Source organism: Leptosomus discolor, chromosome 1 (genome assembly GCF_034619465.1).
Source record: "Leptosomus discolor isolate bLepDis1 chromosome 1, bLepDis1.hap2, whole genome shotgun sequence".
NCBI classification, from domain to species: Eukaryota; Metazoa; Chordata; class Aves; order Leptosomiformes; family Leptosomidae; genus Leptosomus; species Leptosomus discolor.
The window spans coordinates 28240998-28255166 of NC_141391.1; the positions used below are offsets into that span (position 1 = coordinate 28240998).

General features: G+C 46.3%; 1 protein-coding gene across 1 annotated transcript in view; it reads left to right on the forward strand.

Moving 5' to 3' along the window:
- The first annotated feature begins 351 nt into the window (after positions 1 to 351).
- FREM2 (FRAS1 related extracellular matrix 2) overlaps positions 352 to 14169 on the forward strand; it is a 142872-nt gene continuing 129054 nt past the window's right edge. Inside the window, exons 1-2 of the mRNA XM_086481908.1 lie at positions 352 to 5500; positions 11304 to 11393. Of these exons, the coding sequence (XP_086338034.1) occupies positions 352 to 5500; positions 11304 to 11393 (5239 nt within the window). The remainder of the gene's footprint in view (positions 5501 to 11303; positions 11394 to 14169) is intronic.

Below are 14169 nucleotides of genomic sequence, written 5' to 3' on the forward strand. Positions count from 1 at the left end.
CGGCGCCTTCTCCCCAACAACCTGTTGAGGGGCCGGGGGAGGGAGGGAGAGAGAGGCGGTCCTCTCCACCGTAGCTCGCAAGATTGGCAAGCGGCTCTGTCCAATCGCGCCAGACGGCCTCGCCCCCCACGGGTGCCTATTGGCCTCTCGGAGGCGCAGGGCGGGTCTCCGCAGCTGGCGGGGCTCCCCTCCGGAGCGGGGCGCGCTCCCCTTCAGAGCGCAGCGTGTTCGTGGGGCGAGCGGCTGCGGACGGGCTGCGCCGGCGGCAGAAGCGGGGCCGAAACTCGGCCCCTGTGCAGCGCAGACGCCGCTGCTGGGGGCTCCCGGCGCTTCGCTCCGCCGGCAAGGACGATGCAGGCTCTCTCCGCCGCGCCGCGGCGGCTGCTGGCCGGCTTGCTGCTGCTGCTGACCGGGTGCGTCTGGGTGGGGGCGCCGGAGCCGCCGCCAGGCAGCGCCGCGGTCTCCTCGCCCTGGGAACCAGAGGCGGACCCCGTCGTGGTGGCCAACCGCGGGCTGCGAGTACCCCTGGGCCGCTCCGCCTGGCTGGACCCGGCGCGGGACCTGGTGCTGCAGGTGCAACCGGGGGACCGGTGCCACCTCACCGTGCTGGACGAGGACCCGCTGTGGCAGCGCCCGGGCCGCCTGAGCCCCAGGCGCTTCCCCTGCGACTTCGGGGCCCGCGAGGTGCAGTACTCCCACCTGGGCGGCCGCAGCCCCGCTCGGGACCGCGTCCGCCTGCAGCTGCGCTACGACTCGCCGAGCCGCGCCTTGGTGCTGCCCCTGGTGCTGGAGGTGGAGGTGCTCTTCACCCAGCTGGAGATCGTCACCCGCAACCTGCCCCTCACCGTGGAGCGCCTGCGGGGCACCAGCAACCCTCTGGACGGCCGCAGCCTGGAGTTCGCCTTCGAGCCGGGTCGGCAGCGCTGCCGGGTGGGCCTGCTGCCGCCGCTGTCCGGGCTGCCCCGCTACGGAGAGATCCTCAACTACCCCCCGGCGGCAGGGCCCGTGGCCGCGGGTGGGGAGGCGGCGGGGGCCGGCCCAGTGCCGGCCTCGATGTGGGACTGCGAGGAGTTCCTGCGCCTGGGGCTGCGCTACCGCCACACGGCAGCCGGCGGCTCCCCCAACCGTGACCTGGTGCCGCTGGTGGCGGAGCTGCGGGAGGCGGCAGGTGGTGGGGCGCTGCTGAAGCGCGAGTATTTCCAGGTGCTGGTGCGGATCCGGGCCGGGACTGAGAATGTGGCCCCCAAACCCAGCTTCTTGGCCATGCTCATGATGGAGGTGGACCAGTTTGTCCTCACCGCCCTCACGCCTGACATGCTGGCAGCTGAGGACACGGAGTCACCACCAGACCTGCTGCTCTTCAACATCACCTCTCCCTTTGGCCCCGGCCAGGGCCACATGGTCAGCACAGACGACCGGAGCTTGCCTGTCTCCTCCTTCAGCCAGCGGGACGTGAGAGAGCTGCGCATCGCCTACCAGCCACCCGTGGAGGACTCGGATCGGGAGCGGCTCTTCGAGCTCGAGCTGGAGGTGTTGGACCCAGAGGGTGCAGCCTCGGAGCCCTTTGCCTTTGTGATTGTGGTGAAGCCCATGAACACCCTGGCCCCTGTGGTGACCCGCAACACTGGGCTTGTGCTCTATGAAGGGCAGTCACGGCCTCTGTCAGGCCCCGGTCCCAGCCCCAACCTGGTGATCAGTGATGAGGATGACCTTGAGCATGTACGGGTCAGTGTGGTGGCAGGGCTGAGGCACGGCCACCTCACTCTCTTGGAGGACACCCCAGCACCTGCTGCCCCTCGTAAACACTTCACGGTGGCTGAGCTGGCAGCAGGCCGGGTCATTTACCAGCATGACGGCAGCGAGTCTCCGCTCAGTGACAATCTGGTGCTGCGGCTGGAAGATGGTGGCTCTCGTCACCGCGTTGAGTTCCTTTTCCCCATTACCCTGGTGCCCACTGATGACCAGCCACCCCTACTCAATGCTAACACGGGGCTGGCCATGGCTGAGGGTGAAACAGTGCCCATCACCGCCCGTACTCTTAGTGCCACTGACATTGACTCGCAGGATGCCATCCTGCTCTTCACAGTGGAGTCTGGCCCCGCTGCTGGGCAGCTCCTCCTTCGTCAAGCACAGCCACCTCCTGGCTGGGAAGAGGAGGAGGAGGAGGGTTTTTCTTGGAGGAGGGTGCCGGGTTTAGCGGGGAGCTCCCTAATCTATGAAAAGCCAGTGAGAGAGTGGCTGCAGCAGGACATTGTGGAAGGGCGTCTCTATTACCACCACTTCGGGCCTCACAGCCCTGGCCCTGGGGTTGTGTTGGACCAGTTTGTCTTTAGAGTCCAGGATGACAATGACCCACCCAACCGCTCTGGACCACAGACTTTTGTGATCCGGGTACATCCTGTGGACAGACTAGCCCCAGAGCTGCATAGCAGCAGCAGCCTGCACTTAATAGTTGCAGAACAGCAGGTGACCCCGCTGCGGAGGAAGCACTTGTGTTACACAGATCAGGATTCAGAGGACCGTGAACTCCGCTACACAATAACCCAGCCCCCCACTGACACGGACACTAACCACCCTCCAGATGTATATGGAGCCCGCCTTGGATCCCTTGTGCTGACTGAGGATCACTCCGTGGAAGTTACCCACTTCACCCAAGCCCAGATCAATCATCACAAGATCTCGTACCGCCCCCCACAGGAAGAACTGGGAGTGGCTCCTCATTTGATTCAGTTTCAGTATCAAGTGCAAGATGCAGCTGGCAATGCAGCTGAAGGGACTTTCACCATCTACTTGCAGCCTGTGGATAACCAGCCGCCTGAAATCACTAATACTGGCTTCACTCTGCCTGAGGGAGGCAGCCATGTCCTTAGTCCAACAGAGCTGGATGCCAGTGACACAGACACTGAACTTGCCCGTCTCAGATTTATCCTGACCCAGGCTCCTCGGTATGGCCAGCTGCAGCTTTCTGGGTACAGTTTGATTCCAGGAGGTGTCTTTGGCCTGGAGGATATCAGAGAAGGGAGGGTGGTGTATGTGCACAGTGGAGCTGAGACCAACAGTGATGCCTGCAGGCTTGATGTGAGTGATGGGGTTCATTTTGTGCCCATCACACTGAAAATGAATGTACACCCAGTTGATGATGAGGTTCCTACACTACGGTTGCCCCCAGGCACTCTTGGTTCCTACCTGGATGTGCTGGAGAATGGTGCTGCTGAAATCACTGCTAATGTCATTCAGGGCACAGACGAGGATACCGATGACTTAATGTTGACCTTCATTGTAGAGGATCCTCCTCGGCATGGGAACATCCTGGTCCGAGGGGTGCCTGCAGAGAGATTTTCCCAGAGAGATCTACTGGATGGTGCTGTGGTATACGCTCACACTAGTGGTGAAATAGGCCTTCTGCCCAAAGAAGATACTTTCAACCTCACCTTGTCTGACCTCTCTGAGGAGTGGAGCATCAGGGGCAATGTTGTTCAAGGAGTTTCAGTCTTGGTGACTATTCTTCCTGTTGACAGTCAAGCCCCAGAGGTTTTTGTGGGGGAGCAGTTCACAGTAACGGAAGGTGACAAACGGGTCATTACTCTTGCTCACCTCAGGGCTGAAGATGTCGATACTCCCAGTGATGATTTACTCTGTACCATTGTTGCTCAGCCCACATCTGGGTATGTGGAGAACATCTCTCCAGCCCCAGGATCTGAAAAATCCAGAGCAGGTGTAGCTATAAGTGCTTTTACCTTGAAAGACCTCCGTCAAGGGCATATTTTTTATGTCCAAAGTATACATAAGGGTGTAGAGCCTGTTGAAGACAGATTTGCATTCCGCTGTTCTGATGGCATTAACTTTTCCCAAAGGCAGTTTTTCCCCATTGTCATTATGCCGAGCAACGATGAAGAGCCTGAAATCTTTATGCGAGAGTTTGTTGTGATGGAAGGCATGAGCCTGGTTATTGATACCCCTATCCTCAATGCAGTTGATGCAGACATCCCTGCTGATGAGTTAGTGTTCACAATCACCAGGCTTCCCAGGCATGGCCACATTGTGAACCAGCTGGCCAATGGAACTGTCCTAGTGGAGAGCTTCACCTTGGATCAGATAGCAGAGAGCTCCAACATACTCTATGAACATGATGACTCTGAGACAAAGGAGGACAGTTTTGAGGTGAAACTCACAGATGGTAAACATAGTGTTAGGAAAATGGTACTCATCATGGTTATTCCAGTAGATGATGAGACACCCAGAATGGCCATCAACGATGGTTTGGAGATAGAAATAGGGGAAACTAGAACTATTCATAACAGAATATTGAAGGCTACTGACCTGGATTCTGAAGACAAAACCTTGACATACATTATAAGATACGGGCCAGGACAAGGCCTGTTGCAGAGAATAAAGCCTTCAGGTGGAGTTGAGAATATCACCCTGGGGATGAACTTCACCCAAGATGAAGTGGATAGAAACTTAATTCGATACATGCATTTTGGCCAAGAAGGAGTTCGTGATCTTATCAAGTTTGATGTGACAGATGGAATAAATCCTCTCATTGACCGCTACTTTTATGTGACAATAGGTAGCATTGATATTGTCTTCCCAGACGTAATCAGCAAAGGAGTTTCCCTGAAGGAGGGAGGGAAAGTAACCCTTACTACTGATTTGCTTAGCACCAGTGACCTGAATAGTCCAGATGAGAACTTGGTTTTCACCATTACCAGAGCACCTGTTCGTGGTCATCTTGAATGCACAGATCAGCCTGGGGTACCCATCTCCACTTTTACTCAACTCCTATTAGCAGGCAATAAAATCTATTACATTCACACTTCAGAAGATGAGGTGAAAATGGACAGCTTTGAGTTTGAGGTGACTGATGGCTATAACCCTGTATTTCGTACTTTCAGAATTTCTATCAGCGATGTGGACAATAAGAAACCTGTTGTCACAATCCATAACCTGGTGGTGAGTGAAAATGAATACAAACTGATAACGCCATTTGAACTGACTGCAGAAGACAGAGATACACCCGATGCATTGCTGAAATTTATCATCACTCAAATACCAGTTCATGGTCAGATCATGTTCAATAACTCCAAACCGGTCACCACCTTCACTAAACAAGATCTAAATGAAAATCTAATCAGCTACAAACACGATGGCACAGAATCAGTTGAGGATAGCTTCTCTTTCACTGTTACAGATGGCACTCATACTGATTTCTATGTCTTCCCCAACACTGTATTTGAAACGAGGAAACCTCAGACTATGAAGATTCGAATAATGGCTGTGGACAACAGTGCACCTCAAATTGTAATAAATAAGGGTGCTCAGACTCTCCGTATTCTGGCCACCGGTCACATCGGGTTTCTGATTACCAACAAGGTGCTGAAAGTGGAAGACAGAGACAGTTTACGAGTTACTCTTAAGATCAGAATCACAGAGGGTCCACGCCATGGCTTTCTGATCCACCTGGGGAAAGGCAACCATAGCATCAGCCAGTTCACCCAAGGTATTGCAGTACCCCGTGCTTTCTTTAGATCACTGGAAACATTCTTTTTCATGCTAAACTCTATAATAATTGATGGGAGAAACTTTTCAACAGTGAGCTTATTTATAATGGCTTTATTATTTTTTAGTTCTGTTTATTATTTATTGCATCTGTGACAGCTTTAAACAGAAAAGGTTATCTACTGGATAAACGCTGAATAAAGAAGCATCTTCGCTTTGGAAAAGTCACAGTCTGAATGACTGTGATTTGGACTTTCCATCAGCTATAGAAATTTGGATAACAAAATTGGGCTGCACGTGGTTCCACGTCTTTAGAGACTGAGTACCTTTTTTAAGCAGTTTTATTTAGAAAATACTATGGGAGTGGCCAGGCTATTATTAACTAACGGTCATACTATGGCTAGGGTATCAGTTGCTACACAATCTGAGTGCGCTTTGCTGTAAAAGCAAAATAATTTCCCAAACATGGGGAAATAATATGGATGCATTTATTGCATTAATTACATGAATCTTAACCACAAAGTGTTTGTGGTAAATTAAAAGGTAATGTAAATGTTTTAAAATGATGTCAGTGGTACTTACTTTTTACATGGAACTGAAATCTAGGTGGTATAAATAGGACAAAAACCACATGTGCCGTGTGTTCCAAAATAAAGCCTCAACACAAGGCCATGAAGTAAATTTAACTGAGAGGAGAGCATTAGCTATTCTCCAGAGAATTTTCCGTGTTGCTTTGCAATGAGTTAATAGGTGGTTAATTAACAATGAAATAAGGTTTCTTGGAGCCTCCTGCAGCTGTGGAGTGAGCAGACAGCATGAAGTTAAAGAGGCCCAGACAGGCTGGGCTGTGTAGGTGGTAAGGCTGGAGGGGAACACTTCTGGTTGGCTGTATTTCACTTCAGAGAGCCCATAGTGATATGTATCCCATGTTACAGTCTTAAGTGTAGTGATGTTCTTGTCAGATATACCAAATCTTGCAAACAGGCCTGATGAACCTTTGAATGGCTGGAGTGCCCTAAGTTTTGCAGTGTTAATGCGAAAAAAGAGGATGAGGAGGGACCAAACCATGTCTAAGCTTCAGTAGTGAACTGTGAGTAGTATTAAGAGTATTGTTTTGGGAATAAGTGAGAAACAGAAGAGAATGGGAGTAAGCAAGTAAGTGGTTTATCACTTTTTTTGTGGGTTTTCTCTTACACTGGAGAATGTAGAATTATTGAGTGGATGTTCCTTGAAAGCAGACCACTGCATAGCACAGTGATACCCTACTTTTTTCGAGGAGGGGAGGCACTTGGGATAGTACACATTCCATTCTCTTTTGTGCCACATGGCCAGGCGTACATTTGTCAGATGACCAAAAAGAAGTTGTTACTTGGCGTTCAACTGGCAGTCCGACCATGTGGCGTGCTCACTGGTCTTCAAGACGCAGGCTTTCTTAATATCCTAGGGCTGCCTGGGCTGGGTGAGAAGCATGTAACCCGTAGGAAAATTTGGTTTTAAAGCTAGTGAGCATCCCCAGAAAGTGATATAAATTCATAGGTTCCCTGACAGTACTGGTACGAGCACTCTATTTTGTGTTGAGTTGAAGAGTGTTTTTAAAAATACACATTTCTTCAATAATTTTGTTCTTTGGCCTCTATGAGCAAATACCGCCTGAGCATCTGTGTTATTTCTGTGATATCTCTCTTCTCAACTTCCCGAATGTTTTCTATAATGGCTTGTATTTTATGAAACAAACACATAAAAATGTCTTGTGAATGCAAGGTCAAGCACTTGAGGGAGAAGAGGTGTCTGGAAAGGCTGCATGAAAGGCAGAAAGCATCAAGCTTCCTCAGGGATAATACCTCTGCTGAGGACAGGTGAAAAGAACTTGCTGGAAGTCATAGAATAATCTGCGAGTGAAAATCATGGTTGAAAGGGCACTGTCCTTTCCTTTTTCCTCAGATGCCCTCTTGTCTGTAGCTGCTTTGGATATGGGAGAGGTTGTGAGTGGCAGGGAGACAAAAGTTCTTGCCTGAACCTAGGCGGCTGTGGTTTTGAGAAGTGATATGAGACACAGAGGTCTCACGTAGACCAAGCTGCGTACTCAAAACTGGGTAGATCACTGTTGCCCCTCACCTTGTGTCCCACTACCATTAGTGTGCAAAGTGTTGTCAAATCCAGAGTAGTGAATTTATGCGTATTTCATGCTTATGCTATACTGAGATAAACAGTTATCTAATATTCAGGGCAGGAGTAAACAAGACCCTCTTCTGTTGTATTCTTAATGATACCAATGCAAGTGCACATTTTGCAACCAGCCCTGAGTAATAGTTTTGACTTTGGGTTGCTCCTGTATTGACTATTGGACCTGCTGTTACACACTTTCTTTTCATGTTTTGATCTCCCCCTTCTTTAGGGGTCCTATCCTGCCATGTGGGGCAGCCTCTTACAAAATGCTGAATAGTTCCAGTTTCATTAACATGTGTGGGTCCTGATGGGGCTTGTAAAACACTGTTACAGTCTTCCAATTTATGTTGGAGGGGACCTCTGGAGCTTGTTAGGTCCAACCCCTGCTCAAAACTTGTCCAACTTTGCAGTCAGATGAGGCTGTTCAGGGTCACATGCACATGAGTCTTGAAAGCTGCTCAATAGTTTCTGCAGTCCATCCTAATACTTTACCACCTTATACTCCCATTCCTTGGATTTGGGTCTGTGGCTGTATGAACAGGCAGCCTGACTGCTTGGAGTGAGTAACATTGATGAAATCAGATTGTGTGCGTGTAGCTTGAGCAGTCTGGGATTGCCTGTAACTGAAAGAGAAGGCGGAGCAATTGTTTAGCAAACAGCTTTCTGCCTTATGCTTGAGATTGCTTTTAAATATCTGCCCACAAAATTTTATCAAGTGCTAGAAAGGAAATTAGCCTAGCTTGCAAGATGAGCTAAAAGCCTCCAGTCAAAATGCAGTTGTGCATAATATAGTATGTCCAGGAGATTTGTTGTGTATTTTGTTCAGGAACAATCAGTGTGGGGCTTTCTAATTAGTATACATCAAATACTTCTGCCACAAGTACAGCAGGTAATCTTTTGCTCGTGAGGCTCGTAGAGTTAATTGGGGGTTGCTCAAAGGGGGTATTAGAGTGTGGAAGAATTAACTTCTTGATAAAAGGTCCCCAAATGCTGCAAATGGTTGGTGCTTTTTATTCTTTTCTATGTAATTGTTAAAATAATCTGAATGAGAGAGAGAGATGGGCAAGTGGCAGTAACAAAATAAAATATTAAAATACATTAAGCAATTCCTAATTTTATTCAAGTACTATCTCTTACTTCATGTTAAACCTGAAAGCAGCACTTTTAATTCTTTAGTATTTCTTGATGCTTTATATCTACAATTTGGTTACGGTAAATGCCGAGAAAGCTTAAAGAAAAATGCTTGCCACATGGTAATTTCTAGTCTAGTGCTATTGTAGGACAAAAATACATACAAAGACTATTGTGTATGCATAATTGTACTGCACTCGTCTCTGCAAGTCAGGGCTGGAATTTATTCATAGCAGATATTCATTAAGATTAGATAATTTGTTTAAAAGTGGAGAAAGTCTATTAAGGAACCATCAAGTCTTTCATATTTAAAGGAATTTAGTGGTATATAACAGGTAGGTAGCCGATGTTTGGATAATGTTTTGAATGTACGAAGTGTGACAGACTGCTGAGTGCTCTTTTGTGAGTCCTCAGTTCCACGTGGGTAAGTTTGTAAGGGCCAGGTCACATCCCACAGCTCTGCAGGTGTGCTGAGGAGCCAGAAAGAAGGGGAAGCAATAGTGGAGAGTAAAGATCTGACTTGGCAATAGTATAGCTTGGTTGATGTCTTAGCACTCCACGTAGCCTCCTGAGGCCAAAGTTATCCACATACTCCAGCCAAATAGGCAGTATTTTGCAAGAAATTGTTTTATTCAGCATTCACCCCTGATCATGCTTTTTATCTTCTTTTTCAGGGAAGTGTTTTCAGAGAGACAAGTGAATTATGTTGTGAAGTCCATTTGTTTCTTAAACAATATATGTTAATACATGTAACCTTTAATAACCACATCAGTTTTGCAGAATTTTAAATTGGAAATCAGTGCCCTTATCTAGTGGAGATACTTTGTCTTTTTTTTTTAATAGAAAATTATGTTGGATGGATTTCAAAATTATTGGAGAATTCCAGTATCCCATTAATATTTAGCAGGCACTGTAGTTACACAGTAATGAATTGTGCTTACAACTAGGCAAGTTTTACTATAACTAGCATAACCTAATCACCTGTGGAAGGAAAGCGTAGAATTGCTCAAGTGACTCTGAATATGTTCTTAATGGGTAGAAATCAGGTCATTCCTTTGAAACTCTTTGGACAAAATTGAGACGTTTGGCTGACAAGTGGCTTTTTTTTTTTTTTGATGAGGTGGTCCTGGTCCTGCAAACACTGGCTCAAGTGCTTATCTTTATATATGTTGGAACCATGGATTTTGATAAGGCTACCCCCATGGGCAGAGCTGAGTGCTTGTGTAAGTGTTTGCAGGATGAAAGATTTATTTGCTTCACTGGCATGAAGAGGGTATTTGTTTGTGTCCTCTTTACAGCCCCATGAATTTTTGATCTTTAACTTTCAAACATTTATGGAAGAGATTCTTCAGAGCCATATATTTGCTGATAATGCTCTTAACTTGTTTGCCCTCTAAGATGTCTGGTTACTTTTGGAACTGAGGATTGTGAGGAGCTCTTACAAAAGTGCTTTTGGCTTCTTTTTACTAATGCATATGCCCAAGCATGGGAGGAGAACTTGGGTAGTGCTTGAACTCCACTTTATGCTATTAATTTCTAACACTTTTTCTTAAAAAAGTATCAGACATGGATTTTTACCAACAGCAGTCTTTCAAAGAAAGTAACAAAAATTAGGTTTTATGTATTACATGTCTCTCATCACTTCTCAAAGAAACCAGAAAACACAACATTAATAAATATTTGTTTACTTTTTACATACTTTCTTTATTGCAATTGATGATTCAAAATTGTGCATTGAATTTTTTCTTGATGAAGTCTTATCTGTCTACTTTGATTGTGTCTGTTCAGGTTTTTAAAACAGTCAGTCAGTGTAAGTGAGCACTATTTATGACAGTTCATATAGATTATATCCCATATCCTTTGAAAACATGCTGATAGGAAGGATGATCTGGTAGAGAGGCCATTTTTGTGGCGGACTAAAGAAATTGAGCGCTCTGTACTGCAGAATGTGTAGATAACCTATCCTAGAGGTAGACCACATGCCATAAGTAATTTAGTTCTAGAGGTGGGGTTGGGGGGAAGGGGGTCATGTGGACTCATTTGTCTTGCCTCTTGATTGGAGGGTAGAATTTGACATAGAAAACACCCTGGGTTTTGCTTGGGTTCCAGGCACAGTTTTTCTGTGACCTCTGCAGCAGTTCTCAGGATGAAGAATGACAGAATCAGTATCTTAGTGGAGATACACCTCTGGTTAAGAAAATGCACCACTAAAAATATGAGATAGTTCTGGCTGTTGAGCCCATATTTTTACATTTTCTTTCAGTTCTTTTTGTAAATACATCTTAAAAGAAAGAGGGCACTGGGGAGGGGGAAGTGAAGGGAGGGAGAATGAATGGTATCTGTAAAACTTCAACGCTGTTAATACTGAAATTCCTGAGCTCTGCTGGAGAACTATGACCTCTCTCTGTTGAAGCTAAACTATTTAATACATGTCAGGTTTTTCTATACAAACAGTTTCCTACCTTCAGCATTTAAAACAAAATCTGTTTTTTCTTGACTCTTTCCAGCTGATATTGATGATATGAAGATATGCTATGTTTTACGAGGAGGTGACAATGCCACCAGTGACATTTTTCATTTCATGGTTGAAGACAGTGGTGAGTACCAGTGGTGAGATGTATGCTTTTGTTGTTCTTGAAAGGAAAGAGTTTAGGTAGACTTTGGGAGTTTAAGAACATTGAATCTAATTGAGGGAAGTCCATGTTGCCTCTTGGAATATGATTTTTGTTATGACTTTCCCTTATTGTGGACTATTTTTGATGATTACAAAGAGAGGTGTCAATAAAATGGTAATTGCGTCTCATGAAAAAACACTCAACCTACTCTAGCAAGAAAGTGAAATTCTCGAAGTCTACTCAGATGCCTGGGCTTTCCGTAGTTTTACGATTGTATTCCTTGTCCAGGCTCTTTACACATAAATTCTTATAAGACTTTTATCTTGAGAAACTCTCTAAATTTTGATTTGCAGTTATGGTTGCCTACCTCTTTAAAGGTTCCATTATAAGACTATTCATATGGATGCATTGTCTCTGATGGACATGTTGCATAGAGTTAAAATTCTGATTGCACCTACTTAACAGAATCCTCAATGGCTTGTCAAAGAACTTTGTCAGATGGCTGATGTGAATTCTATATATAGTTGTGGGTTTTTGTTTTTAGAGAACAAAGAAAGAACAGGTTAAGGGGTAAACAAAACACATTAACAAGCCTTTTTTTTTTCCATCCAAAGTTTGTACTTAATGTGGATATTCCTAAATGTAGCTATACCTCTGTGTGGTAACAGGTGGCTAGATTATGTTACTTTAATACCTTTTTTTAATATGTAATATATAGCTCTATGAGTAATTGGCAACAAATTTTATTAGTCGAGTTAATAATATACTTCCTAGAAAAAATGCTTCAAGTTAGCGTATTTTCAGCTCGTGTGTACTCAGCTTGTGTTACTGCTTCGTAAGAAGCACAGCCAATTAATGGTATTAAGAACAGTGAACCGGGATTTGTCTGTCACAGATTGAACAGTTTTGTCATCATCTACCGTTGCTGAGAGTGGGATATTAAAGTATGTTATCCTGTTCATTGTGCTGGACAAGCACAGAAGAGACTGTACCTCTAGAGACTTTTGAAAATGCCTTTGCTACGTCAGAGGACAAGTAGTGAGATAAGAGTTTGTATTTTCCTTATTTTCCTTTGTGATAGGTTGGCCCTGGCTGCATGTCAGGTGCCCACCTAAGCTTCTCTGTCACTCCCCTCTTCAGCTGGACAGCAGAGAGAAAATATAAGAAAAGGCTTATGAGTCGAGATAAGGGCAAGGGGAGATCACTCACCAATTACTGTCACAGGCAAAGCAGACTCGACTTGGGGAAATTAATTTAGTTTATTACAAATCGAATCAAAGTAGGGTAATAAATAAAACCACACCTTAAAACACCTTCTCCCCACCCTTCCTTCTTCCTGGGCTCAACTCTAGTCCAAATTTCTCTGCCTCATACCCTCCAGCGTTGCAGGGGGCCAGGCAATGGGGGTTGTGGTCAGTTTGTCACACGCTGTCTCTGCTGCTCCTTCCTCCTTAGAGGAGGACTCCTCTCATTCTTCCCATGTTCCAGCGTGGGGTCCCTCCCATAGGAGACGGTCCTCCGTGAACTTCTCTAACATGAGTCCTTCCCATGGGCTGCTGGTCTTCATGAGCTGCTCCAGCATGGGTCCCTTCCAGGGGGGTGCAGTCCTTTAGGAACACACTGCTCCAGTGTGTGTCCCCCATGGGGTCTCAAGTCCTGCCAACAAAGCTACTCCAGTGTGGGCTCCTTCGTCTCCATGGGTTCACAGGTCCTGGCAGGAGCCTGCTCCAGCATGGGCTTCCCAGGGGGTTGCAGCCTCCTTCAGGGCACATCCACCTGGTCTGGCGTGGGGTCTGTCACGGGCTGCAGGGGGACAGCCTGCCTCACCTGCCTCACCATGGTCTTCACCACAGGCTGCAGAGGAACCTCTGCTCTGGTTCTTGGAGCACTTCCTCCCCCTCCTTTCTCCACTGACCTTGGTGTCTGCCGAGTTGTTGCTCTCACATATTCTCACTCCTCTCTTGAGCTGCAGTTGCTCCTGTGCAGTAACTTAACTTTTTTTTCTTTCTGAAGAGGCTCTGCTGCTGTCACTGATGGACTTGGCCTCAGGCAGCAGTGGGTCTTTCTTGGAGCCAGCTGGCATTGGCTCTATTGGGCACAGGGAAAACTTCTAGCAGCTTCTCACAGAAGCCACCCCTGTAGCCTCCCCCCCACTACCAAAACCTTGCTGCGCAATCCCAATACATCCTTAAATGTTTTCTTTTATCTGAGATCCAGGTTAGAGAAATTTAAAACTAAGTAAAGATAATGGAGCACAGGGTGCTATTTTTTCTTAGTAATACCATCATTTTCTTATGGCAGGTATCACCACATGGTGACATTGATCATGATTTTCAAGTTGTTCTTCTGGTAGGTGGACAAATACTTGGACTTGAGATGTTTCAAGGTTTAATGTAATGGGAGTAATTAAAGTTGAAGAAAGTTGGCTCTTGTTGAACTGATTACTATCAATTCTTAAAACAGAGTTGCTCCTTGAGAACCCAGCATTTGTGAGCCTTCTTTCCATGCTATTTGAAAGCTTTCTAGTGGCAAAAGTATAATTAAAGCAAATTGCATTTAATATATTCCAACTCTATACCAAAACCTTTTTGTTCATTGGAAAGCTTACCTTCCACATCTGCTTCTACTTGGCAGAGTTGTAACAGCCTGTCAGTTGTAACAGCATGCTATTTTTCATAATACAAAGAATCATTATGATAACAAAGTGCTAGCTGATTTTTTAGAGCCTTTGGAACTTGTGACATTATCATCTTGCAGA